Source organism: Citrus sinensis, chromosome 4 (assembly GCF_022201045.2).
Source record: "Citrus sinensis cultivar Valencia sweet orange chromosome 4, DVS_A1.0, whole genome shotgun sequence".
Taxonomy (NCBI): Eukaryota; Viridiplantae; Streptophyta; class Magnoliopsida; order Sapindales; family Rutaceae; genus Citrus; species Citrus sinensis.
This window is the reverse complement of record NC_068559.1, coordinates 1,528,853-1,556,341: the sequence shown is the minus strand read 5'-3', so window position 1 is coordinate 1,556,341 and position 27,489 is coordinate 1,528,853. Positions and strand designations below refer to the sequence as shown.

At 34.0% G+C, this 27,489-nt stretch overlaps 2 protein-coding genes and 1 pseudogene across 4 annotated transcripts; 2 read left to right on the top strand and 1 right to left on the bottom strand.

Moving 5' to 3' along the window:
• Positions 1 to 1,878: 1,878 nt before the first annotated feature.
• LOC102614183 (uncharacterized) lies at positions 1,879 to 24,489 on the bottom strand. Of its 3 annotated transcripts, XM_052439490.1 has the most exons (3): positions 4,358 to 4,510; positions 4,129 to 4,174; positions 1,879 to 2,851 (listed from the first exon to the last, which is right to left on the bottom strand). In XM_052439490.1, the coding sequence occupies exon 3, from the start codon at positions 2,831 to 2,833 to the stop codon at positions 2,174 to 2,176; it is 660 nt and encodes a 219-aa protein (XP_052295450.1). In that variant the 5' UTR covers positions 2,834 to 2,851; positions 4,129 to 4,174; positions 4,358 to 4,510; the 3' UTR covers positions 1,879 to 2,173. The 3 variants fall into 3 exon arrangements, with proteins under 3 accessions (XP_052295450.1, XP_006486260.1, XP_006486258.1); XM_006486197.4 differs by lacking the exons at positions 4,129 to 4,174; positions 4,358 to 4,510 and adding an exon at positions 24,381 to 24,489; XM_006486195.4 differs by lacking the exons at positions 4,129 to 4,174; positions 4,358 to 4,510 and adding an exon at positions 3,482 to 3,639.
• LOC102613883 (DEAD-box ATP-dependent RNA helicase 18-like) lies at positions 6,247 to 10,643 on the top strand (annotated as a pseudogene).
• On the top strand, positions 10,848 to 16,910 carry LOC102613586 (cytosolic endo-beta-N-acetylglucosaminidase 1-like). The gene is made up of 11 exons (XM_052439488.1): positions 10,848 to 11,648; positions 12,379 to 12,516; positions 12,641 to 12,750; positions 12,849 to 12,960; positions 13,038 to 13,145; positions 13,678 to 13,790; positions 14,300 to 14,381; positions 14,504 to 14,584; positions 14,770 to 14,825; positions 15,537 to 15,672; positions 15,987 to 16,910. Exons 1-11 carry the CDS (start codon positions 11,055 to 11,057, stop codon positions 16,722 to 16,724), a joined length of 2,268 nt encoding a protein of 755 aa, XP_052295448.1. The 5' UTR covers positions 10,848 to 11,054; the 3' UTR covers positions 16,725 to 16,910.
• Positions 24,490 to 27,489: the final 3,000 nt, after the last annotated feature.

Genomic DNA, 27,489 nt, shown 5'->3' with positions numbered 1-27,489 from the left:
GCGTCATCCAGAATTTTGCTCTAGTGCATCTTAAAGTTTTGTGTATGCTGGTATTCCTACAACTCCTGTTAGCTGTTAAACCACTCAACTGAGAAAACCCAGCCCTTAGATCGAATGTATCAGTTTTGAGTGCAACAGAGAATTCCAAATCAACAGAATTTTGCCATCATTGTGAAGTCTTGGTAGAAAAAAATGAGATTATATCAGACAATAAAAAACTATTATGATGTTGCTACTCCAACTTGCCATGCTTATATATATGTATAATTGAACTAGGCCAAATCCCCTTTGAAAGGTTGATCCAGGACCGCCAGAAGGAAATATTTTACAGTAGATCCTGCTATAAATTTCGTACATTTAGAGGCATTTCATGAAAGTGCACATACATTTGAACCAGTTTGAGAGCGATACAATTTTCAGTTTTGTTTTATAACCAAACGATGTTGTTTTCCTAGGGAGCCAAGTTCGAGTTCGAGTTCACATGTTATTAAATACGGACATCCGTATAACTCTTATTTACAAGGTTTTCTCTTTTTGTGTGTGTGTGTCTAGCTGTCAAACCAAAGGAAAGACGAAATGGTAAGTACGGACATCCGTCATCCATCATCCGCATGGCTTAATGGTATGTTAGATTAAAAAAAAAAAAGTATCCACAAGTGAAAATAGAGTTGGCAAATTAAAGACTTGGGCAGGGCTTTTTCAAGTTTAGGCCCAAGTCCATTAGAGTAAAAGTGTAAGGATTGGGCCTGGACTGAGTTTGGATTTTGATTTATTTTTAAAAATTATTATAAATTTGAAATCAGTTAATAATAATTAAATTGTTATAATCAATAATGAATTAAAGAAAATAAATATTTCAAAATGAAATAATAAATAAAGAAAATGAAGCGAACAAAAGTTTAGAGATTTAATTTTTTAGTATTAGATTCTCTAATTTAAGCACTCTCTTAATTAATTAATACTTAAAATTGAGTTCAATATTATAATTTTAAGTTCTTTGATTCATTATTAATATATAAATTAGTGATTTAAGATTTTTTATTTTTATTTTTATTTTTTTCATTATTTTCTAAATTTAAATTTATTATTCTAATTTATAAATTTATTTTTTATTTTTTAAATAGAGGACTTGAATCTAGCCACACTTTTTTTCCTAAATCCTTATTGAACCTCTAATGTAGAAGGCTCCAGCTAAAGCCCGTGAAAATAGACGGACTGACCTAAGATTTTTTACCATCCCTATTGAAAAATGATAATTTATATAATCTAACTATCAAACTAAAGGAAAGAGGAAATAGTAGACAAAAATGGGTGTAAAGCTTCACCTTATAACATGCTAGAAGAATAGTGGCTGAGAAAATTTCTTGCACCAAAACCATGGGCGATAAATACGAAAAACCTGGGTCGATCTAGCTTGAGATAAACTTTTAAAGTTGTAAAATCTTGTCTTGGCTTCCATGTTTTATGCCCAAAAGAATAAAAACTTTTTATAAAATCTTAGATTTCCAAAGACGGAGAGAAATTTCAAGTTGTCAAATATGCGGGCGGCCGAAAGATTGTGTAAGCACTAATTAAGAAATGCGATGACGCCAACCATGCACAAAATTTTTAGCTTATAATCAAGTATGATTTAATTAACAGCACTTGGAAAATCTTTTAATTTTCCCTCCAGAAGCTTCTATGAACCAAACACCAAAACCAAGTCGGCACAATTTAAAAAAATTCCAACTTGAACATAGGAAATAAAAATTATCTAGGTTAAATGACTTGCCACATCCTTTTGAAAATAAAAATTATCTGATCAGTAGCTTAATATACTTGCGCAATAAGTCAATAACAGAATGCAATAAGTCATAATAAAATGCTGCTAGCAATAAGTGTTCTTAGAAACCCAAATTGTCACCGTCTATTTGATAACTGATAATCCCTTCTACACAATAACAATAAGTGTTTGACATGGAAAAAAGTGAATCCACCAGCACAGAAAGATAATTGATACACAAAACAAATTCAAACATACAAAATATAATAAAAACTTGTAATGATAATACTACTATGATTTAACGTTACTTGGTTGATACTTTGACGGACAAAATCCTAACCACCAGGTTACACTGTCATAGATATACTCACCATAGAGAAACCTTGCATGCACAACAAAAAATAAGAATGATCAAAACCTTTCTGCCAATCTGGCAGTCACTGCTCTAAGTTTTGAATACACCTTTCCAGCAGGAGATCCTAAGATGAGACTACAAAGGGAATCCCTTGCAATTTTAATATTGGCAAAGGATCCTAGTATGTGAATTTTCGAATCTGCAATCACAATCCTTGTTTTTGTGGCATTCTCGATAGCAAACTTTGTTTTGCCACCTTTACCAGATAATCTTCCTATGGCACGTGACAAATGCTCACCTCTTAGTGTCTTAACATCCTTGATCTCAAAAGATTCTATATACAGCTCATCCAAACGCAAAAGTGCAATGGCATCGATAACATCAAAACCAAGCATGAATGCATGAACAAAATCCGCACACTTCTGTAGATTACTTATGTCGGGTGTGTCTGCTCTAGTCTTCAATTCAACCCTACGAGCCTTGAGGTTCATACGGATGTCAATCTTCATCTGCTCATAAATTGGAGTGTATATTTCCATCCATATTTTCTTGAGAGGCGAGTACCGATGAGGTGTAACATTGACCTTCCGAAACTGAACTCGACCACCAGACATTTCATGAGCCTTCAATGGCCCAAACAGGGGCTTTGGTGGCAGAGACCCGGATTCATTTTGCAGTTGAGATGGAACTGTTTCAATGTCCATGGAAGTCTGCATTGTGAACAACCACAAGATCTGCTCCACAGAAAATTTAACAGATAGGAGTTACATAGAAACATCAGCAAGTTACTACCAGAAAACCTTCCATAACTCATTGATTTAATTTTCATATTTAGAACATTCAACCTTGCAAGAAAACGAACAAGAAGCGAGCAAGAACACCAACCTTTAAAAGACTAATGTTAATCAAATTCTTTCCTATTATAAACAATAGAAAAAGCCCACAAAATGTAACTTCAAACTAAAATTAAAAATAATAATAATAATTTGGGAATCAGGCAGAACATCATATTTGTTCAATACATCTCTGTTAATGTAATATTGAATTCGAGCAAACAATTAATAGCTATATACAGAATTCACGCACAAAGTTTAAAATTTTATTCATGAAGAATCATAAACATACTATCAAATTAATACAGTGAAAACCAATTAACGGACATCAATCACTCAAGCAATCACAGGTTCGGCCTAACAAAAATAAATAAATAAACAAATAGAAACCCTCGTTTTCAATCTAATACATCTGACGACTTCTTTTATTAAAAAGAAAAAAAAATGAATACGATTCAAGGTTACTAGGGTTCATACATTTTGCACCGACAGAAACTTAAATGAATGAAGAAGAGGAGGGCTGTAAATTACCAGATACGAGCTGTCTTCTCTCCCTGATCTCTATGTCGGCTAGAGCTTAGTGTGACTGTGATGAGAGGTTCAAGAGAAGAAAAGCTAAACGGTTTTGCAGCTGTCTTTGTACAATTTTTAGGGCTACGTTGTTTAATCCTTTCATATGTTAAAGGGATATTATCATTTAGATCCCTAACTATTAATATTTTATTAATTAAATACATAATTTGCAGTGCTCTGTTAACCAAGTCCTGAGAAGACCAAATTCCCAGTCTGAGGCGTTTACGTCAGCCAGTGCTGGTTAGGGATGACAAAATCCGGGTCCGGGTCCGGGTTTGGCCTTCCCGGTTCCGGACCCGGACACCATTTTCTTCTTCCCGGACCCGGATTAAAACCCGATTTTTTCATCCGGGTCCGGACCGGGTTCAACCCGGAACAATCCGGGTTTCCGGATTCCGGGTTTTGAACCCGGATCAATGAATCAGTTTCTAAAATTCTAAAAGTAAAATCTTAATACATATCCAATCAATAACACATCCGGATTGTAAATCATCCATAAACAATACAAAATTCTAAGCAACAACACATCCAATAATATAAATCCATAAATTTCAATATTTCAATTAATAAAACAAACACAAATATTTCTCCATTTTCTATGAAACCTGCAAGCAGCGGGCTTGATGTCTTGAAAGCGACGACTTTCTTGTCCTGCATGATGTGACAAAGCAAAAATAATTAGCACCTTAATCCAAGGTAAAGCCCCTGTTTGGTTGCGAAAGAAGTGAAGGAAGATCCATGGATTAGTTAAAGATTAATCAAGCCATTTGGTCTCCTGCGGCCAAATCGAATGTAAACGAATGGAGTTTAAGAGAGACAGAGAGCGGGGCAAACCGAATGAAGGAGCGGCGTTGAGGTCGAATTGCGAGCGATCTGAGAGAAGAGAGAAGACGCAAGGCGTCGACGACGGTGGCGAACCCGAGCTTGCGACGGCAGCAGCCTAGACCGATGATGATGAATAGGCACTTTTCCTGCAGCAGGCGGCAGCTGCGATACGAGAAAGAGGAATAGATAAAATTAGGTTTCTTTTTTTTGTTGTTTGTATTTATATTAATTAATTAATATAATTAAAAAAATAATATTAAAATAAGATATCCGTGTCCGGGTTCCGGATATACGGGTTAACTCAAACCTGGAACCGGACCCGGATATATCCGGGTTACTAAAATTCATTCCGGATACCGAATTTTTTACAATCCGATACGGGTTCAACCTGGCCCGGATTTTCCGGGTTCATCCGGGTCCGGGCCGGGTCCGAGTTAAACTGCCATCCCTAGTCATTGGTCTAAGGGCCCGTTTGAGATTGCTTTTAGGAGACCTAAAAGTGATTTTGAAACTCTAAAAGCTAATTTTAGTGTTTGGTAAAAAAAAATCAAAATTACTTTTGTCAAAATCAGCTTCTCCTACAGCTGATTTTGAAAAGACGAGAAGGAGTAGCTTTTAGATTGTGATTTTGAAAATCAATTTTATCATTTAATACAATTCCATAAATATCCTTAAAATTATTACTTAAATCCAAAATTATCTTTATTCAAATTGGAAACAAAATAATTTATAAAAAAATTTGTATTATAATTCATAAATATAAATTTATTAATATCAATTTATTGGTCGAATTATTATTAAATTTATTTCACTATATTATTAATCTAATTATCAATTATTTAAAAAAAATAAATATATTATAAATTTTATTTTTAGTAAAAATTATTATAATACACAAGTAAAAATATTATATGTACATGTTTTTATATATATAAGTAAATTTTATCTTATATTATGGATATTTTAGTCATTTATTTTCTCTCAGCAGTTTAACAGTAAAATTTACCAAACGTCCATAACTGCTTTCAAAACTCGCAGTACTTCTTGAAACAAAATTTACCAAACACTTAACTGATTCTCTTCACAGCTGATTATTTCTACAGCACAGCTAACAACAATTATTTTAAAAGCTACAGCATTCCCAAACTGGCCCTAAGACTAAGAAACTGTTAGATAGTTCATTTGGAAAAATTTTAAAAACACACATTTAATATAAATAAGTAAAGTGTATTCTTATTTAATAAAATATCAATACTATGGACACTCACTTAAAAACAAGTTATAGTTATTGATAATACATCAAAAGTTTGCCAAAACTCAAAAGAAACATATTAAAGTAAATCTGCTCACATTACATATAAGCACGAAGCTCCTCATAAGAAAGCGCCCAAATCAGCGTCAAGCTTCTCTCTTGCAAAACAAAAAGCTCAGCAGCCGTTACTTTCTAAAATGCACCATTGCCATGGCCAGTGTTTTCATAATGAGGTTGTTGGCCTACACTTTTTATTTGCTCTACCATGCTTTTTATTAGGGTTGTTCACAATTCTATCCGATCCGCTCAATTCGTCTGATCCGTAAAAATCTGATTCGTGGATTGGTGGATTAGATTGGATTAAAATTTTGATCATCCGCAATCAGTAGATTGGATATGGATCTACTTCTGAAAATCCGTGAATCTGCAAAAAAAATAAAAAGCATTTATTAATTTATTGAAGTTATACTACATTATTAGATAATAGGATTATATTTTTAATTTTTACCTCTTTCAATCATAGAAAACTACCTACTCTACAGTAAAGTAGAAATAAATATTAAATTTATATTTACTACTATGCTGACATGGTCTAACGATTATCATGTTTTACGGTATAAAAGGCCCACTACCTCCACCTCGAAACCTTACCAAAATTGTGTTATTCATCAAGAAATAAATATAAAAATGAGGACTGATTTGATATGTTTTCAGTAGGTATCTATCGGTGCTAAATGACTCCGAATCCGCGCTCCCCTTGAACCGTTAGAATGGAGTCCAACCCGAACAAAGCGTTAACAGAAACTCGCTTTTCCGATTTGAAGCCGCCGCTTTCCGAGCGAGTTCTCGAAGCCTTAGCTGAAGCCGGCTTTGAGTTTTGCACGCCTGTTCAAGCCGCCACAATCCCTTTGTTATGCAGCTACAAGGACGTAGCCGTGGACGCCGCCACCGGCTCTGGAAAAACCCTAGCTTTTGTCGTCCCTTTAGTGGAGATCCTCCGCCGTGCCTCTTCTGCTCGGAAACCCCACCAGGTCCAAAAGATTTTCTCACTTGTGTTTGGCTGCCTAGAAGCTTCAGGAAAATTAAATTAAAACATAGAAATTTATATTTAAATGAACTCAATGAGCTCAAATAGCTTTTTTTTAATTACTTTTTACCCAAAAAAATGCATATGAAGCTCTTTCACAGTTAAATTTTCTACAAAAACACTTCCTGATTCTTTGAAAAGCACTTTGCGTGAGCACTTTTGCTTCTCTTAGCACCGCACTAGAAAATAGTCAATAGTTCTTCCAAGTACTTGAATAGTTTTTACCTCTAGTTGTAGTTGATTCTAAATAAATTGACTGCATTGCACTGGCAATTTTATTATGTATCCAGTGAATTGCATTCGCTTTTAGTGATTACTTATGTTGATAAATTAGTTTTTGAATTGAGTGCAGATAATGGGGATGATTATCTCACCAACTAGGGAGCTATCATCGCAAATATACCATGTTGCACAGCCGTTCATCTCAACTTTACCAGATGTTAAGTCTATGCTTCTTGTGGGAGGTGTGGTGGTGAAAGCAGATGTGAAGAAAATAGAGGAGGAAGGAGCAAATTTGTTGATCGGAACACCTGGGAGGCTATATGATATAATGGAACGTATGGATGTCTTGGATTTTCGGAACCTTGAGGTAGTTGCTTGGATGGTTGATTCTCTATAGTGTATTAATTTCTAATCTTGGTTTGGATAGAGATTGATGATCTTCATTGTCTTTGCTATTTTATGGAAATCTTGGCTTCAATTCACACCTCGTTTTTGTTGTTAGTGATTATCTAGAGTACTTATAATCCATGTTGCTGAATTTATAGTTTGTCAGTTGACAATGCACAATGAGTGCATGGATCAGCTAAAATTCCTTGTAGCCTTTGTAGGGCAGTAGCCTCTGGATTTGTTTAATGAAGACAACTGGACAAATGACAGATGTTTAATGAGATTATGACTGAAGAATGCACTAATTTAGAACGTAATTTTTGAATAATTTTTCTCAAATATAATACTTGGATCTTGTACTTTGGTGACCTTATGGCTTCATCTTGTTGGTTGTGCAGATTTTGGTTCTAGATGAGGCTGACAGGCTCTTGGATATGGGATTCCAGAAACAGATCAGTTACGTCATATCTCGCCTGCCTAAACTTCGTAGAACTGGCCTTTTTTCAGCTACGCAAACTGAGGCAGTTGAAGAGCTATCCAAAGCAGGGCTGAGGAATCCTGTGAGGATTGAAGTGCGAGCAGAATCAAAATCACATCATGCATAGGCATCATCCCAGCAACTAGCCTCTTCAAAAACACCTTTAGGCCTTCATCTTGAGGTGTTGCGTGTGAATATATTTTGGTTGCAATTTACGTTGCATGTGGTTAAACAGAATTGAAACAAAATAAATTCAAATGATGATTTTTGGAATTTTAATTTGACATATTAGATCCTGGAAGACATGTATCAAACCTGGAAGTCACTTGAATTAATTTTTTATCTTCTTCTTCAAAGCCATAAAGAAAACTCTGGGTTGTGCTGAATATTCATGTTTGATGTCATTTCAGACTAATTGGATTTTTCCCCCTAATTTGACAAAAATAGTAACCCTTTGTTATGATTTGAACATTAACAGTCTTTGTAAGTTCTGCATTTATTCTGAATTAATTTCTCCTTTGATTCTGCAGTATTTGGAATGTGAATCAGATAAGAAACCATCACAACTTGTTGATCTGCTTATAAAGAACAAGTCTAAAAAGATTATAATGTACGTTCAGCATGGAAATTTCTCAGAGGATGGATGAAGCTATCTTTTTGTAGTTAATGGCCTATGATTTATCATAATTTCAAAATAGGATTAATGTATTTCTTCAGATATTTCATGGCTTGTGCTTGTGTTGACTACTGGGGAGTTGTTCTTCCACATCTGGCTGTTTTGAAGAGTCTCTCTTTGATTCCTCTTCATGGAAAGATGAAGCAGGTAGGATATTAGTTATGAAATATCCTCAGAATCTTAGATTATAATTTCAGAAGTCGGCTGGTGTATATTATCACTTATTTTGATTTATTTTCATTGCAACTAGACTGCTTGGGAGAAAGCATTAGCTTCATTTACATCTCTTTCCAGTGGCATTCTTCTATGTACGGATGTTGCTGCACGTGGACTTGACATTCCTGGTGTTGATTGTATAGTGCAGGTGACTTTGTAAATTGGAGAAAAGTAGACCAGTCATTATCCGTGTTACTTTATGTGTGGTGGTTAATGTGTTTGTTATCTTGCAGTATGATCCCCCTCAAGATCCAAATGTTTTCGTTCACAGAGTTGGTCGAACTGCTAGGTTGGGTAGACAAGGGAGCTCCATTGTTTTCCTATCACCCAAGGTGTCTTTCACCCGCATACTGACTCCCTTATCATGTACTATTCTTGTTAAAGAAAAATTTCTAGGGAAATTAATTTAATTATACTTGTTCAGGAGGAAGCTTATGTAGAATTCCTGCGGATAAGTCGGGTTCCTCTTCAAGAGAGGAAATGGTCTGATGATGCTTCTGATGTAGTTCCTGAGGTGATCATGATTTCTATCTTATTCTCTTCCATTGTTTTTGGTTTTGGCAATTTGTTCTATGTATTCCGGTGTGTGGTGAGAAGAAAATGGTTGATCCAACATAGTATCAAAACTTGTTTCAGATTCGATCTGCAGCAAAAAAAGACCGCGATGTCATGGAGAAAGGTCTCAGAGCATTTGTTTCTTATATACATGCATATAAAGAGCATCACTGCTCCTATATCTTCAGGTGACTGCTGCCTTCAATCCATAATTTCTCTCTGCATTTTTTATTGTTTCGTTATAATGTTTTTTATCTATCATATTATATAGGTGGAAAGAACTTGAGGTCGGGAAATTGGCTATGGGTTATGGCTTACTACAACTTCCTTCAATGTCTGAGGTAAAAATCCATTCTCTTTCCACCAAGGGTTTCGTCCCAGTTAAAGACATCAAGTTGGAGGACATCAAGTACAAGTAAGAACTAACAATCTGTTATCAAAATTTGTTGATTAAATAGAATCAAAGAGCCTCGTAGTTTGCATTGACAATTGACATGGAAGTCATCATAGAGGAAGAAACCCCATATTCGATATGTGAATGTCTTAAATGCTTTCACTTCACAAGCAGTCTTCTTTTTCATTTAGCAAGATATTGACTTCTTTCAATATTTTTAAAAGATAAATTTATTTTTTCAACCAAGTTCAGACAGACCATTGTTCAAAACCTTTTTTGTTTCCAAGGAAAACACGCCGCACAATTAGCTGAATTTCTTTTGCCTCTTTTTTCAGTATTGAAAGGAAAATGATGGGAAACCTTATGATTTTTGTATAAGAATCATCCAACATCACATTCCTCTTATCATTTATGCTTTTTCACATATGCAGCATTGATGGAATTATTTATTTTTTTAAGATCTGTGTAAGCCTGTGATCATAGCTGATAACTATATTAAATCAGGGTAAATCACGTGAGAAACAAAGGAAGAAGAATTTGCAAGCAAAGAAAGAGGCACAGCAGCAAGAACCAAAACGACAGAAACCGAACAAGGCCTCAGATGCTGCAACTACTGTGATGAGGAAGAAAACAGCAAAACAGAGACGTGCTACCCAGGCAATCGAAGATGAAGATGAGCTGGCTCGGGATTACCGTCTACTAAAAAAGCTAAAAAAGGGGAGTATAGAGGAAAGTGAATTTGCAAAGATGACCGGGACAGAAGAGTTGCTATAAAGTGCATTATGCAGATCACGATTCTGCAAGTTTTGATGGTGATTGGGTGTTGTCAGGCCTCAATGAAGAAAGCTACTCCCCCCAGTTTTAGTCTCTTTGGGGGGCCTAAGCAACTTGTAAGATTCAGCTGTTGATTTGTTATTATTTTCCTCTAATGATATGCATTATTGGTGTTCTGTCAGACCTCGGAGAAATTTCTTGCCTCATTGGCACTCGATACAAAAGTATTTAAATAAATTTGTAGATTTGAAGAACCGGCTCTCACGGGAGTTGCCCGTGCATTTCTTAAAAATTAGTAATTTCATATTTGATTTTGTTATATTCAGTTGAATAAATTATGCCATTAGCTATAAAGCAACCGGTACAAATGAAACTGATTGGATCCGAATTTCCAGAAATATCTTGGCTTACTTGCTCTTGCTTGTGATTGTTGGTAAAATTTACGGAACTTAATCGTAACAGAGAGATGGATAAAAGAAATATGCTTCTATAATGGTGAAGATGTCTGATTAATCTCAAGCTTCAATTTTTTCTTCACCAGCATTTGTAGAATAGTTGTTGATGTACAGTCGACTGACTGACCGACTGACTGTAAGCGATGAAGAAGACCAAGAACGAAGTCAACAAAAGCATTTAAAGGCACAGCAAAAGCGAAGCTTCCTGCCATGTTCCAAACTCACTGTCAAGACTTGACCTTCGTCTTCGTCTTCGTCTTCGTCTTCGTCGTCGTCCCATGTATCTTAATAATAAGAATACTTCATCATCTTCTTCGGACTTACATCAATCGTAAAACTCTAAAAACTCTCCGCAACTCCCTCCTCTCACTTAAAAAAACTCTCCACTCCCTCGTTCTCTTCATCACCATGTCCAATTCCAACGACGACTCCTCAGCCGTCGATCCTCCTCCGTTCGACCCATTGCAGCCGTCGATTCCCATCTCTTACCCCATTAAAACCCTCCAAGATCTTCACTCTCGCGCTTACTTTGACTCCTTTCACTACCCTTTTAATAAGTCGACTGTTCCTCTTCATCCTCTGAACGGTGCGTCTCCAACTCTACCTGCCAGGCCGAGGATTTTGGTTTGCCATGACATGCAAGGTGGCTACGTGGATGATAAGTGGGTCCAAGGTGGGACCAATGCCGACGCCTACGCTATTTGGCATTGGCATTTGATGGATGTTTTTGTTTATTTTTCTCATAGTTTGGTCACTTTGCCTCCTCCTTGTTGGACTAACACTGCTCACAGACATGGCGTTAAGGTAGTGCAATTTCTTTTTCTTTTTCTTTTTTTTAATTTATATTTCGTTCTTGAACAATAAGTGCTTAGTTAGTTGAAAATTAAAAGACATGCCTTTTATGTTTTGCTTTTGTTTTCTTTGCTTCTTGATTTTAATTTTGTGTTTGTTTAACTGTTTGTAGTGTATGGAGTTTAAGGGAGGAAATGATTGATTGTGGATAAAAACCTCATATAAGCTTTTACTCTTTGTAGTGTTTGCTTTTTCTTTATTCAACTTTATTAATGATCTTTTAATATAATATGTTCAACGACAATGTACACATCAAGACGATTTTCCTTTTTTCTGCGAGTTTGTGTGTGAGTAGGGGGTGGGGGGTTAAATTCTTGAATGAAAGATTGATCAATTATGGGAAATGACCATAGCTGTTATAACAATAATTATAGAGACTGAGCAGAAATTTTTTCGGAGGGCAAGTACTATGCTTTAAAGTTGGTGCAGTGTAAGCTCAAAATGTCTAGATGGTATCTATGATATGATTACGACATGGTGGTGCAAGGCTATCCAATTGGGAGTTTTTTTTGAATTATTATTATAGACCATGATTTGCCTTTTATTTTTTATTCCTTTGGTAGCTTGACATTTTGAATATTGATGGTGTACTTTATTCTCAATCCATGAGAGTGGTAAGTGAATGACTTGAGGAATTTTAATTGTATATGATGATATTTCTCTTGTGCTCATGGAATAATAGGTTTTAGGGACTTTCATCACAGAAGGGGATGAAGGAAAAGTTATTGCCACTGAATTGCTATCTACAAAGGAGTCTGCTCATACTTATGCTGAGCGCTTGGCAGAGCTTGCGGTTGCTTTGGGCTTTGAAGGGTGGCTGGTATAGGTTTTATTAAATCTCTGACTTTTCGATTTTATTCTAGCTTTTTTCAGTTTTAAGTACTACATAGAGTGTCATCTGTGCATTCCCTTCCAGTTGTTGATATGGGAACTGTTACTTGCAGCTTAACATGGAGGTTAAACTGGATGTAGATCAAATCCCTAACTTGAAAGAATTTGTCAGCCATTTAACTCAAACTATGCACTCCTCAGTGCCTGGATCTTTGGTTATCTGGTGAGTGTGAGCATTAGGATATGCTACGTTCTCTTGAATTTTGTGCTGTAGTAATTTGTCTTAAATTTATATTTTATCGATTAATATTGTTTTTGCAGGTATGACAGTGTTACAATTGATGGGAAACTTGAATGGCAAGATCAACTGAATGAAAAAAATAAACCTTTCTTTGATATTTGTGACGGCATATTTGTAGACTATAAATGGGAGGTAAGCCCTTATCTTTACCCCTTGTATGGAACTTAATGGTGGGTTCTTGTATTCAATAATTCTTGGGTGCCTCGTAGGAAGACTATCCAAAGCTTTCAGCAGCTGTTGCAGGTGATAGGAAGTTTGATGTCTACATGGGAATAGATGTATTTGGAAGGAACACTTTTGGAGGTGGACAATGGCATGTACGTGACCTGTTAACTTTATGAGATTTGTGAATCTTCATTTTAAAAGTTTCTTACAGTCTACGTTTTAATTCTATATTATATTATATCTAATCTTCCAATTGATTTCATTCAATGTGGACCCTATTAGGAGAAGTTTGAATTTTTCCATCGTCTAAGTCGCTTCTATGAATTTTTTCTTTTTTTTAAAAAAAAAAAAGTCTCTTCTACCCACTTGTGGTGACATACTAGTTCGGTAAGCAAGATAAATTAGCTCATCTTTCTGTCAAACCAAATTAAGATTACCTGTTTGATTGTTTTTCTTGTTGAAGTAGCATACTTCGACGTATTTCATTTATTGGTTGTGAAATTATCTTCAACTCCCATGTAATATGTACTTTTGAGTCTTTACTTACTAGACATGTTTTAAAGTATATTCACATCATGATGCCAGATATTATTATGTAAAACAGAGTTATGTAAAAGTTCTGGTAGTTTGAATTTTTTGAAGTGTGGAAAGTTTTCTTTCGTAACTATATTCTTTGTAAATCAGACAAATGTCGCTCTGGATGTGATAAAGAAGGATGATGTGTCAGCTGCCATATTTGCTCCTGGATGGATCTATGAGACTAAGCAGTCACCTGACTTTCAGACTGCTCAAAATCAGTAATCCTCCTATCCTTTGTGAAATTCCATGAATGTGGAAGTTCTGCGCACATACACACACAGCTGCTATGTATTTTTGCTACTATCAGTATACCCTGTTTACTGTATTTCACATAGGTGGGAACAGCACTCATCTGGGACGCCATATGGACCCTTTTCTTAGGAGCATAAATAGCTGAAAAATGTCACTATTCACTTCTGAACTTATTCTCGTCTTCAAAACTTTCCTCTTTTTCCTCATAGCAACAGATTTTCATATCTTTTAGTGTTAAACCTGAACAAATTTTCAAAATTTGCTGAATTCTTTCAATGATACTTGGGTTCCTCTTACCTGTACCTGTCCCGGATTATGATTTATGTTCTGTTTTACTACTTCAATTATTTGAAGATCTTTCCAATGCTGCTCATCTATAGCAGTGTAACTCTTACTTTCATTGTTGAGATAGTTTCCTCTAATATCTATACAATTGTTTGGTAAGCTTCATTTTCATATACCTTCGTTTCTGCAGTTGGTGGTCCCTTGTTGAAAAGTCATGGGGAATTCTACAAAATTACCCCAAAGTATTACCATTCTACTCAAATTTTGATCAGGTAGCAACGATGTGAAATTTCATACTCTGTTCTTGTATTTAAAACCTTAATGCTGGGCACCAGTCAATTGCTGCTCATAAGATGCCAGTTCATAGGATATTGACCATCACAACATTGTTCAGGGTCATGGTTTACATATTTCTCTTGAGGGTGAGCAAATGTTAGACAGTCCGTGGAATAACATTTCTTCCCAAGGCTTTCAGGTAAGCACTGATTAGACCTGTGTTTCTTTTGTTGTTACTTTTTGTAGTTTAAAATTGTGGTCATATTGACAATAATAATATTCATACTACTCCAGAAATGAAAATGTTCTACGTAAACATGACCTGTTGTTGCTCTAGCCATCAAACTCTTTATCCGCTTTAACTTTCCCCTATGCTTGTGGCAGCCTATGCTTGAGTTTAAAGATGACCCTAATCCAGATACTATTCAAGTCCTTGTTGAGTAAGTTTTAAAGATCGTATATTTCTCCTAATATTTGTAAAATCTGAACTGATTTACAGTTTCCATTTCCATGGATGGTATGCCACATGATATACATTTTCTTATGTGGGTAATGGGAAGTTGTCTAAGCCATTAAGTACTGTAATCTGATTTGATAAATTTTGATCTTTCTGTGATACATCAGATTATAGGTCTTATCATGAGAATAAGAAAGTATGTTGTCCCAAAGGATGAAAAATGGTCTGCTCAACCTCTTGCACAGCTCTATTTTTCCTGCCATCAAAACTCAAGTGCAAAGCATCCAAAGTAAAATTAGATCTAAGCATGGAATTAGAATACATCAGTATCTCCATGTTTTGGTGGGATTGCTGTTAGTTCCTTAAGCTATCATACATTACCTCAACAGTGCATTCCTCGTTCACAATCTCTATTTTTCATTAATTTGTTTAGGGTAAACTTCAATTCATCCCCAAATAAAATAACCAGCTTCAATTTACCCCTCAAAAGTGTGAAACCCCAATTTACCCCCATTTTCGTTCAGAAAATGAGGGTAAATGGAGGGCTTCTTGAGGAATTTTTTTGTCTTCTTAACAGCAAAAGGGGGTAGATTAAAGATTGTCATTCTAAGTAGGGGATTAATTGAAGTTTACCCATTGATCTATACCGTGCATCAAAGCTCTGCCTCACCTAATCATTTATTTGCTATTGTAGTTTCAAGGAAGCATCGTATAGTGGAGGGGGGAATGTAACGTTTAAAGGAACTCTTGAAGAGAATGCCAGTTTCATTGCAAGGCTTTTTCAGGCAGAGCTTCTGTTGGGGAATTTTCCTGTTTATATCACATATTCTGTAAGCTATTTCTTTATAGATCAAGAAGGAAAATCACAATTTCAAATGATTATTACTAGCTTTAATACTAGACTTAAGTTCTATGTTGATGTCTTACGTTCACCTGGCCATTTGATGAGAACATTCGTGCTGAGATTGATTCAATGCCTGCATTCTGAAACTAGAAACTTAGAACATTCTGTACACAAGCAGGCATTAGGATCCATGCAAGAACTTTGAGTTACTTTTTCTTTTTCCCACCAATTACCTTAGTATAATCCACAGTGTAATTCTACTTCCATCTAGACTAACTGTGAGAATTACCACCATTGCAGGTAAAATCAGAAGAAACTTCTCTACTTGGCCTCCTTCTCGAGTTCTCTTCGGCCAGAAAAGAAAGAAAGTCAGTACTTCTTGCATCCCGTAGAATTGACCAATCTTCAACCAAATTCAGTGAATTGATTGTTCCACGCCAAGTTAAAATGCTAGAAACTACCACAGAATGGGCCACATGGGAAGCTAGAATTATAATGGATGGATACGCAATAACAGGAATCAGTGCTGTATGCTACATGCCAGAGCCTAGCAGGCGGACTCTAGAGTCCACATCAAATGTTCAAGATAATGCATCAGTTCACACTCCGGCAGAATACTTTGCAATCCTTGGGGATATTTCTATTAAAACTAGTGGACAGAACTCAGACTTCCCTCTGTCTAGTTCATGGCTCGTTGAGGCACAATATGTTAAATTTGCTTCAGATTCTCAGGGTACTAAAACACTAAGTGCTAAGATCATCTGGAAACTAAAAGACGGGAATGATTCTGTATTCCCCCAATATAATATCTATCTTGGGAAACCAGCAAAACAGGCAGTCGGAAGTCTGGATGGAAGGGTAGAGTCAACACAAGAGTATCTTGGGGTGGCACGAGTTGAATCATTTTACATTTCTAACCTCATCATTCCTTCAAACACTGATACTCTCAAGTTCATTATTCAAGTATGCAGTGTTGAGGGGACAAGCCAGAATCTGGACAAGTCTCCATTTCTTCTACTGGATGTCAAAGATAAGTAATCTTAATATTCTAGCACTTTATCATCCCCCTTAAAAGAAGAATAATGTTGTTTGTATCTGGCAACTGTTGTATGATTGTCCAAGAAATGGACAAGTCTCCGTTTCTTATACTGGATGTCAAAGATAAGTAATCTTAATATTCTAGCACTTTATCATCCCCTTAAAAGAAGAATAATGTTGTTTGTATCTGGCAACTGTTGTATGATTATTCCTTACACTAAAACTGTTCTGTGATGACACATTGGCATTAGTAATATGTTTACCACACAACAAGCTTCTCCATTTTTTCTACCGAAAAAGAGCAGAGCTGAGTTAGTCAAAACTGGAGACTATCGTTTTTGGTCTAGGTAATATTTTTCTCGAGTTCAGTGAGTCCCCAACACATAGACTAAACAAAGATATTGAAAGAGGGTATAGGCATACATGGCTTGAAGAATCAAGAACACTGGACTCTGCGCTTAGTTCCAAAACTAACTGCTATAGAACAATGAAAAGGAAGAGCTATTCTGTGAACAGGGCCTTAAATAAATGGAACCTATATGAAATAAGAATGATCAAGAAATAAGATAATTAATCGAAAGAATGAAAGATATTTGATTGAATTGGTAAGTATTATCCTCGAGCCCTCAAAAGAGAAAATGAGGATTCCATATCTTTCTTGTCTCCCTTGAGAATTATAAAAAGAAAAAGAAAAAAACATGGAAGTTGATTTTTTTTTTTTTTAAAAAAAAAAAGGCAAGCGCGTTCCTTAGTCTTTTCATGGTGACTTTTAATTAAATTCTGTTTCTTTAAACTTCATTTGACTCTCACTTAACCTATATCCTGATCTGGCCGGTGGGAAGTTCATTCATGTACTAAACCAAAATGGGTCAATTTTCTTAGAAGTTCTATGCCTGAATTTTGTCTTATTTATTAGATAATTAAATCTTATGGCTTCTTTTCGGCTGCCTTGACTTTTTCATAAGAATGGTCGAGTCTTTGATGTGCATATTATCAAACAGAATCATGTGAACTTGCACAGACATTTAAGCTGTGAACAGTATATGATGTGAATTTTTGGTGTCAACAGTTGACACCGTCTATGGGGAACGTTGAAAAAAAAAAACCTCATTTCTTGAAACACAAAATGCCTATGGCCTCCGCCATTTCCTTCATAATAGTGACTCAAGACTTGAATGGCACTGTTCCTCTAGATCCTCTGAAGATGTTGGCACCAATAATCCCAAGGATGACAGAGATCAAGTTGAAAATGAATTAGCTCCTCTAACTTGAGGACATGCATTAGTGGCAAGAACAATTAGAATATGCTCTCAACGACAAATGATAGCTCGTACAACAACTCATAGAGGAGCTTCGCTCAACTAAGTGACCATACCAACGAAGGGAACAAACCTACAATGAGCACATTTGCACAAATTACCGACATCAGTCTCAAGAGGTTATAATTGGTAGACTTGATAAGAGACAACGCTATGATGATCTCCGACGACATGATCAACAGCATGAAAGTGCTCGGTGTTACGATCATTGAAGACATATTGCAGCAGAAAAAGGGAAGCAAAAAGTAATTATCCCGACGCTCTGGTAATTCGTCATGAACACTTATTAAATCTAGTAACGGGGAAGAAATAGCAAGAAGATATATTGGAACATCCATTTGGAAGTTGAAAGAAATGATTAACAGTAAAAATTTGGTAAAATCTTCGGTGAAAAAACTACTTTAATTGGATTACCTTTGTCATTTTATCATTTTATGAACAATAACTTCATTAATTTTTTTTTTCTTAAAAATCAAATCTATTAACATGCTTTGGTTAAACAATTCAATTAGATAACTATGAGATTAATGCCAAACTAATTCATTCTAAGTTCTAGTGCAAAGACTGACGAGTGTACAAAGTTCTAATCAATTTATAACCTCCTATCTCATCCAAGATTTAAACACGGGTGACTAATTAAATAAAAATGCTTGAAATCACTCAACCGAATTCTAGGTCAAACGCCTCTATAATCTATACTCTAATATTACATTATTGGAAAATAAAAAAATAATATGCGAAAGTGATTTGCATTTAATTAATTAAAATATTAGTCTCTTACTTGATTAATGTTAATACGAGTTAAAGCTTCTAAATTGCATCGCAATACGATGGTGTTTTATAACCTACTATTAAAAAACTTAAAAGATTAAATAACTGCTAACACACTAATGGCATAGTTAGAATTCGTTATTTGGGACTTCGGCACTTTTCCCACCATTATTGCTTGTTTTTTCAGAAAACAAGTATTCATACAAATAAAAATATTAAAAAAAAAATTGGAAGAACGTGATATTAAGAATAAAATAATAGTATAATACTGTTTAAGTTAAACAATTATATCTAATTAACTAAAGATACATGGTTCTACACGAAGTTAGCCCTTCGCTAGCTAAGCCGGTGCTCCTTGCATATGTAGGCAGCAGCGCCTTTCATCATGTTGTTGCCAAGGATTCCAGCAATGTTCTGGTGGCGATGATGACGTGGATAAGGTCGCCATCGTTTGAGTGGGGAGCTCTCGGGTTTTGGGTTGCTTTGTGTGGTGGTTTACAAAGTAAAATATAGGGTACACAAACATGGTGTTTTTAATCACAGAATTGATCGAAGTTATTTCTGATAACAATTTCGCAGACATCAATTACAGCATCTCGTATTTGTCTCGGTATCTAGCATAACACATTGCATAGATCAGTTAATGGCACAAGGATTTCTGGCGTCATAAGTTCTAGATGAGGGAATTTCGCTGCCGACTCAATTTCACACATCCTACCACACTTGTAACCCTTACTTCTCTTGTAAGACCACACCATTGTGTTGAAAAGTCAAAGAGTTTTGGTTGAAAAAGAAAAGTGAGTCACATGTATTGTTTTTGTTTTTCAAAGTCGGCACCAAATTGCAAACTGTAAAATATTTGGCATTTGACAATCTTGCACCAAATGAAGAAAAATAGAAAAGTTAGCAAAATTTGTCAAATTGACCGAGATGAAGATTGACAAATTGCAGAGGGATTAGGTGGAATAGTGCAAGCTTAAAGCCTATAAATTGAAGCCATTTCTTCATTCTAAATTATCCCAAAATTGTTAAGCTTATAAGTTTATAAGCTTTTAAGAGTTCTGAGAGTGTGAGCAATTGAAAAGTGTGTGTGAGAATACTAGGTGTATTTGGGTTCTGAAAAAGTGAGATTTCTTTACTCAAATTTGTTAATAATACGATTATTTTTCTCTTGCTCCCATGAATGTAGGTTTAATTACCGAACCACATAAATTTTGTGTCCATTATTGTTCTATAATTATTTGGTGCGCTTAATTCCGCATTCCGCGCACAACACATTGGACTTCCCGTAAAATGTGATTTACAAGGATCATCTTCTCCTACCTCACAGCATTCTCAAGCAAGTCTTTCAGAAACTCAACATCTACCTCACGCCCCTCAAACCCAATGAATGATACTCCTCTAAGATTTAAATGAGGATCATCCTTGATGTTTTGTACGTATATACAAGGTTCCACTGCATGGGATAACAGCAGACAAGGGATTAACACATTCGTATCATAAATATGCGATTTGAAAATGAAATAGGAACACTCTTATGGGGAAACCATTTAACCAGACACGTGCACACAGAATCAAAAGTGAAATTTTATTGTTCAGCAATTCAAACAACAAATATTTCAAATTTCAAATCAAAAGAAGGGGAAACATCCACCTTCAACGTGAATTCCTAAAATAAAGGAGATGCTTTCAAAAAAGCAACATGGAGATGATAGCAATCTCGATCAGCTGTAGCCAAAGTCATTTCCAAATGCTTCAGATTAGGAAATTTAGAAATACATAGAAGTCTCCATATTGGCTAATGCACGAGGGTAATGTAAAAATAAAAAGAATAAAATTGAACCTACTTACAGTAACAGGCATCGGGTTTACTTTCAGTGTACTTAATTGTGGAAGAAAACTACCAACAAGCGCGTAGATCAACTAACATGGATTGTTCTAGCTTAACTGGCATTAAAAAATTGAACCTCCAAGCACTTCAAATAGAGTGATCGGCCAGAGACTCTAATACGCATCAATCTCTCAGTAACCTTCGGCCTTAACTCCCCAAGCAACGGACAGTAATATAGCAAATAATGAAGAGTCTCTTCAGGTATATCAACATCGGTTAAACGCAGGGACATAAGTGAACTGAAGCTGGAAGTATCTGAATATGGTGAAAAAGTATGTAACTCATGATCGCCTTTCTTTGACTCATTAAAGTCTAACTCAAGCCTTTGATGAATCCAACTATCAACATCATAATCAGACTTAAGGGGGCAACAAATTCTTAACTATTGTAAATATTTAGTTTGAAGTAATCCCAAAATTGCATCAACAAGATTTATAAAGTTTCGCCTTTTCACGGGAATGAAATAATTATCTTCAGATTTGTAATGGATCAGAAAAAATTGCCAAGCGCCGAATTTAGTAGGGGTTGATAAAGTCCAAAGAACCAGTGAAAGATCTCCATAAATATCGCCATCTGTATGATAAAACGTTGGCTCTTGCTGCCTCATCAATTGTTAAGCGAGATAAAATACTTATCAAAATATCATCTGGCAATTCACCAATACGATCATCCATGCTCTTTTTAGGGGCAAAATGTCAAATTTTTTAATGTTTTGAGCTGGGGTTTAGACTAGACTCAACAGGCATAGTCCTCATCCTTTAGGAAATTATATTAGACAATTTATGGAGCGTTGATCAACGAAATTTTGACGGACGACGTCGTTTGGTTCTAAGCGGATTGGACTTGATTCAATTTTTGAAACTTCACTAATCAAACGTTGTAAAATATGTACAAAATTTTGTCGACTCTTATCTTTATTTTCATCCTGTAACTTAAAAGTTGCCATAGAAAAAAAAATTAGTTATTGTTGGATTTTAATACATCACTAGTTAGATCACTGTTTTTTTATCAACGGTTTAGACTGTAGATTGTTTAGACAAATATTTTGAGGATAAATAATAGACTAAAAGATTAGTGCTATTGTCAAACTTTTGACATTCAATGCGTTTAACGCATTGATTTGCATTATTACATTAACTGTATTACATCTTTTTATTTGTTAATGTGTTAAAATTTTGTATTTTTTTATTTATTAGTAGCATATTTGCTCTGTTAAAAAGAAAATATTTTTATTTGATTATATATATATATATATATATATATATATATATATATATATATATATATATATATATATTGAAAGGTACAATAATGGGAAACAACTAAGTTACAACAAACGTAACTTACATCAACGATCAACCTATGAGTTGTTTCCCATAACGCATTAGTTATTTGGCTAACTACAATTGAGCTAGATAAAAAAATTATTTATTGGTTACTACAAGTTATATCATATGTAATTTAATAAGATCCACGATGATGATATTGAGTAAAAAAAAAAATCAAATGTGTAACTGTTATAACATTTATACAACTGTTATTTTTAAAGTTTTTTTTTATGATATAATTGTATGGAATGAAGAGGTGCTACCCTCGAATAGTTGTATCTTACATTCGATACAAATTTATCACATGGTAATAAGATCGTAGTGAAAAGTCGATGAGGACTATTATACATAACATACAACTGTTGTAAGATTAATGAATGGATGAAATTTCTTTATCTAGTTAGATCATTGCGCTTCTTTATTCCATTCTTCTTCCCACTTGTCCGACTTGTCTTCTTAGTGATGTATATTATACATAACATACATAACATACAAATGTCGTAAGAAGAAGAAGAAGAAGAAGCACAAGAGCATAAATAAAGGTTGATGTGCCAATGAGTTACAGAATAGAAAAACCTTTGTTGCAAAATATCTTCCTCTTAAGTTGAAGATTGTCGGCAAAAAGTCTTGATCTAACACATTTTTACTTTGAAAAAATGTTAAAATTATGATTGATGATACAACTACAAACTCTTATACAAATTTATTTTATACAAAATGATGTGGCATCAATTCATTGGTTGAATGAAAACATAAAATAATATAAATAAATTATGTGGGGCAAGAGATATTTATTTTAACCAATTTTATTATGGCACATCAATTTATACAAAATAAGTTTGTACAAGAGTTTTTGACTATATCATTACTCTAAAATTATTTAAATTCTGCATTAAAGTTAAGGTTGTGAAGGCATTATTAGATAATCAGATTTTATCTATTTTATTTGATTTTCTAATCATTTAGCAGTGTAACATATGATACAAATAGATATCATAGTTGGACCCTACAAACATTTATATTTGTTTTTTCAATTTTTTTTTTAATTGAACCGTGTTTAGTTAATTGAAGCTAGGAGTCAAATTAAGCCATAACAGGGGTGGGTGGGTGTGCGGATTATTTGATAGTCGTTGTGACTTCATCTTAAGGGGGGAAATTTCTATAGATTTATCCGATAAAAAGATTAAAAAAAATCTGAGCATATTTAAAAGCGCATTACGAATATTTATTAGTAACTCAATTTTGCATTTTTCCCTTTTTTTGACTTGCCTTTAGAGATATATTTATATATGTATATATACACACACACCTTCGCTGTAAAATTGAAGATTGGGTAAGCAATTATGGAAGTACCCATTAAGCCATAATCAAGCCACAATTAGTAAAAGCAAGAAGTGCAGAAGGAGCGAGTGACAACTCTCACACGTGCTCCAACGCATCAAATTTCGCAATTCAAAACCTGTCCCACAGACAAAATCCTGACTCATCACCAATCACATCCGTCCATCACCAAACTCCAATTAAAGTTTCATCCCTGATCTACCCTTCGCATCACCAGCTATTTACATCAGCTGCCCCTTTGCGACTTTAGTTTGCTGCTAAAGCACAGATGTCTTGTTTCAACGACCAGTCCCTAATTTTCCAATAAGGATAATCATTTCCGTCGAAAAATGGAGGTCTAGTGATAGATTGGCCTTCCATGATGGTTGAGCTAATTTGGGTTCTATGGATCATCATCATCGTCATCATCGTCGTCATCATGGTCATCATCATCATCGTCATCATCATCATCATCATCATCATCATCATCATCGTCATCGTCATCATCATCGTCATCGTCGTTATCATCATCGTCGTCGTCATCATCATCATCGTCGTCGTCATCATGATCATCATCATCATCATCATCATGATCATCATCATCGTTGTCATCATCATCATCATCATCATCGTTGTCATCATCATAATCATAATAATTTGGGAATCAGGCAGAACATCATATTTGTTCAATACATCTCTGTTAATGTAATATTGAATTCGAGCACACAAATAATAGTTGTATACAGAATTCACGCACAAAATTTATAATTTTATTCATGAAGAATCAAAAACATACTATCAAATTAACACAGTGAAAACCAATTAACGGACATCAATCAGTCAAGCAATCACAGGTTCGGCCTAACAAAAATAAATAAATAAATAGAACTCGTTTTCAATCTAATACATATGACGACTTCTTCTATTAAAAAGAAAAAAAAAAGTACTATTCAAGGTTAGTAGGGTTTATACATTTTGCATCGACAGAAAGTTAAATGAATGACGAAGAGAAGGGCTGTTAAGTTACCAGATACGAGCCGTCTTCTCTCCTCGATGTCTATGTCGGCTACTGCTTAGTGTGATGAGAGGTTCAAGAGAAGAAAAGCTAAAGGGTTTTGCAGCCGCTTGTCTTTGTACAATTTATAGGGCTTTTAAACGACGTTGTTTAATCCTTTTTACTATTTATGAATGGTTTTCGTTTATTATGGGGATATTATCATTTAGATCCCTGCCCATTAATATTTTATTAATTAAATGCATAATTTGCAGTGCTCTGTTAACCAAGTCCTCATAAGAAGACCAAATTCCCGGTCTCAGGAGTTTACGTTAGTGAGTGCTGGTCATTGGTCTAAGATTAAGAAACTGTTTGGTAGTTCATTTGGAAAAATTTTAAAAACACACATTTAATATAAATAAGTAAATTATATTCTTATTTAATAAAATATCAATACTATGGACACTCACTTTCTAAAATGCACCATTCTCTACCCACCCATAAAATCCTAAAACCTTAAAACACCATTACCATGGCCAGTGCTTTCCTAATGAGGTTGTTGGCCTACACTTCTTATTTGCTTACCCACATTAGTTTTTATTGTGTGGATTTCGAAAAAACCATAAATACATGAAAACTCAAACCCACAACTTCATTTCAAATAGTGTACACAAATGACTAAGCAATAGACTCAGGACTAGTTTAGAATTCTTGTAGTGGATGGAATAAGATGTTTTATGTTGTGCGGTTGAAATAAGTTGCTAGTTGAAAAAATTCAAAATACAAGTTTGCAACCCAAGAGGGGGGGTGAATTGGAAATTTAAAAATTATCCTAGCAAATTCACACAACAAGTAATCTAATGTCTTAATAAAAATTGAAAGCAATAAGTTCAACAAAAGCACAATAATTAAAGAGTAAAGGAGAAGAGAAACAAACACATGAATTTTTACGTGGTTCGGCAATCCCCGCCTATGTCCACGCCTCCAAGCGATCCAAACTTGAGGATTCCACTATCCAAGCCTTTCTAAGACTTCAAACGTTTACAATTGACTTCAAGGTGTCAATGAACTTTTACAACAAGAGATTATATCTTCAATCTCTTCACCCCAAGTGTTTTTCACACTTGTACTCTCACAATTTGATGAGAAATGAAAAACACAACAATGAATCTCTCTTTAAGAGTGGATATACAAATTGAAGAACAAAGATGATTTAATGAATGATGATTCAAGAAGTTGAAGCTCAATATATGTTGTGTGCACTTGTTCTTGCTTGCTTGGATTTGCAAAAATGAATTGGTTTTGAGTTTATATAGTTTGAACTCAAAAACTAGCCGTTACTCACAGTGCATTATTTTTTGAAATTATAGTTTGACCTCAAAACTTTACAAAACTATACTACGGCCCAAAACGTTATGAAACTTTACAAATAAGTCCAATTTCAGAATTTCTAAATAATATTTTGTTAATCCCAAAACTTTTTGAAATTATGATATTGCCAAAGATGCTATGACACTTTTCAAATAAGTCATTTACCAAAATTTCAAGCAATACTTGTTTATTTCAAAGTATTCAAAATTCTTTCAATTAAACCATAAACTTTGAAAAACAACCAATTTCATAAAATCATTTTTCCATTAAATATGAAATATTTATAATGTGAAAATAATGATTTATTTAAAAAACTAAAAACAATCAATTTCATAAAATCATTTTTCCATTAAATATAAAACCTTTATAATGTAAAAATAATGATTTATTTAAAATGTATAAAAACTAATTTGAGCTTAAAAGATTAATCATTCTTAATCTTGTTTGTTATCATCAAAATCAATATTATGGAAACATATATGTTAACAATCTCCCCCTTTTTTATGATGACAAACATTTCATGTATTTAAAGAATGATTTCACAAAAATAATTTGAGCTTAAAAAATATATCATTCTTAATCTTGTTTGTTATCATCAAAATCAACATTATGAAAACATATATGTTAACAAAAATAACTCAGTGTTTAGTAAATTGTGTTATTGTAATTACTTTCAGTTTTTTTAAAAAAAAAGTATGTGTCTTTGGTAAATTTATTATCAAAGTACTATTTTATTATATAATGGCCTAAATAAACATAAGTGTAAATTTTCTTTTGTTTGTATATAAGCATATAAGAGTTTGTGAAAAAGTAAGATATACTTATCCTTTTGTTAAAATATTAAAATTACAATAAAAAATTAAAAAAGTGTGGTACTCTATTTAATAAGTTGTTTATAAAAAACTTTAAAAGTCTGCTGCAAAAATGTAGAAACTTATAAAATAAATAACATTTTAAAAAATTTATCAAACACCATTTTTACCAAAACTTATGAAATAAATTATTTATAGCATTTTAACTATAATCCCAAAGGGGGTTCTAATGATGGCTACTTTTGTCCATTGACTATAAAATTAGTAAAAAATAGAAAAATAAAAAAATTGACTATACAACAGAACTTCATTAAATTAATACTCGATAAATTCATAATCTTGATTAAATAATTACTTTTTTCTCCCAACTTGGGACCAACATGATAACTTAATCATTTGAGAAGTTATTAAATAAAAAACTTTCAAAACATTCTTGTTTTTCTACCGACCCAATTAATAGGTATATTAATAATTACCTGAATTGAAACTAAATATATATCATATGTCTATGAGGTTTTTGATAAATAAATTTTCAATGTTTCGTGCTTGAAATTAATTTCTGTTATTATACTAATGTAATATGTGAAGAGGAATAAGAGAGAGGTCAACTTAATATATTTCCTCCAAGTGCTCTTCTAATGTGTTACTATATAATTGTAATCTAGTTGTACAATCTAATCAATGAATTATTAAGTGATTGATACATTTAAACAAGATTTAATTAAAATGTATCATACAACTTTACTCGATGTACTCGATGTACTAATATTTATTAAATTAATAGATTTTTTATGGTTCAAAGAATGTTAATTTATAGTAGTTATACTACATTATTCAATAATAGGGTCATGCTCATAATTTTCACCGCTCAATCATAAAAAATTATCTACTCAATGGTAAAATATTGTTGATAACCGTACGATCATAAAAATAAATATTAAATCTACACTTATTACTAT

Coding starts and splice junctions, on each gene's coding strand:
- LOC102614183 (XM_006486197.4), bottom strand. CDS start 2,833: ATGCAGACTTCCATGGACATTGAAACAGTTCCATCTCAACTGCAAAAT.
- LOC102613586 (XM_052439488.1), top strand. CDS start 11,055: ATGTTCCAAACTCACTGTCAAGACTTGACCTTCGTCTTCGTCTTCGTC. Junction 12,751..12,848: donor CCTGGATCTTTGGTTATCTG/GTGAGTGTGAGC, acceptor TTGTTTTTGCAG/GTATGACAGTGTTACAATTG. Junction 14,585..14,769: donor TTTCTTCCCAAGGCTTTCAG/GTAAGCACTGAT, acceptor TGCTTGTGGCAG/CCTATGCTTGAGTTTAAAGA.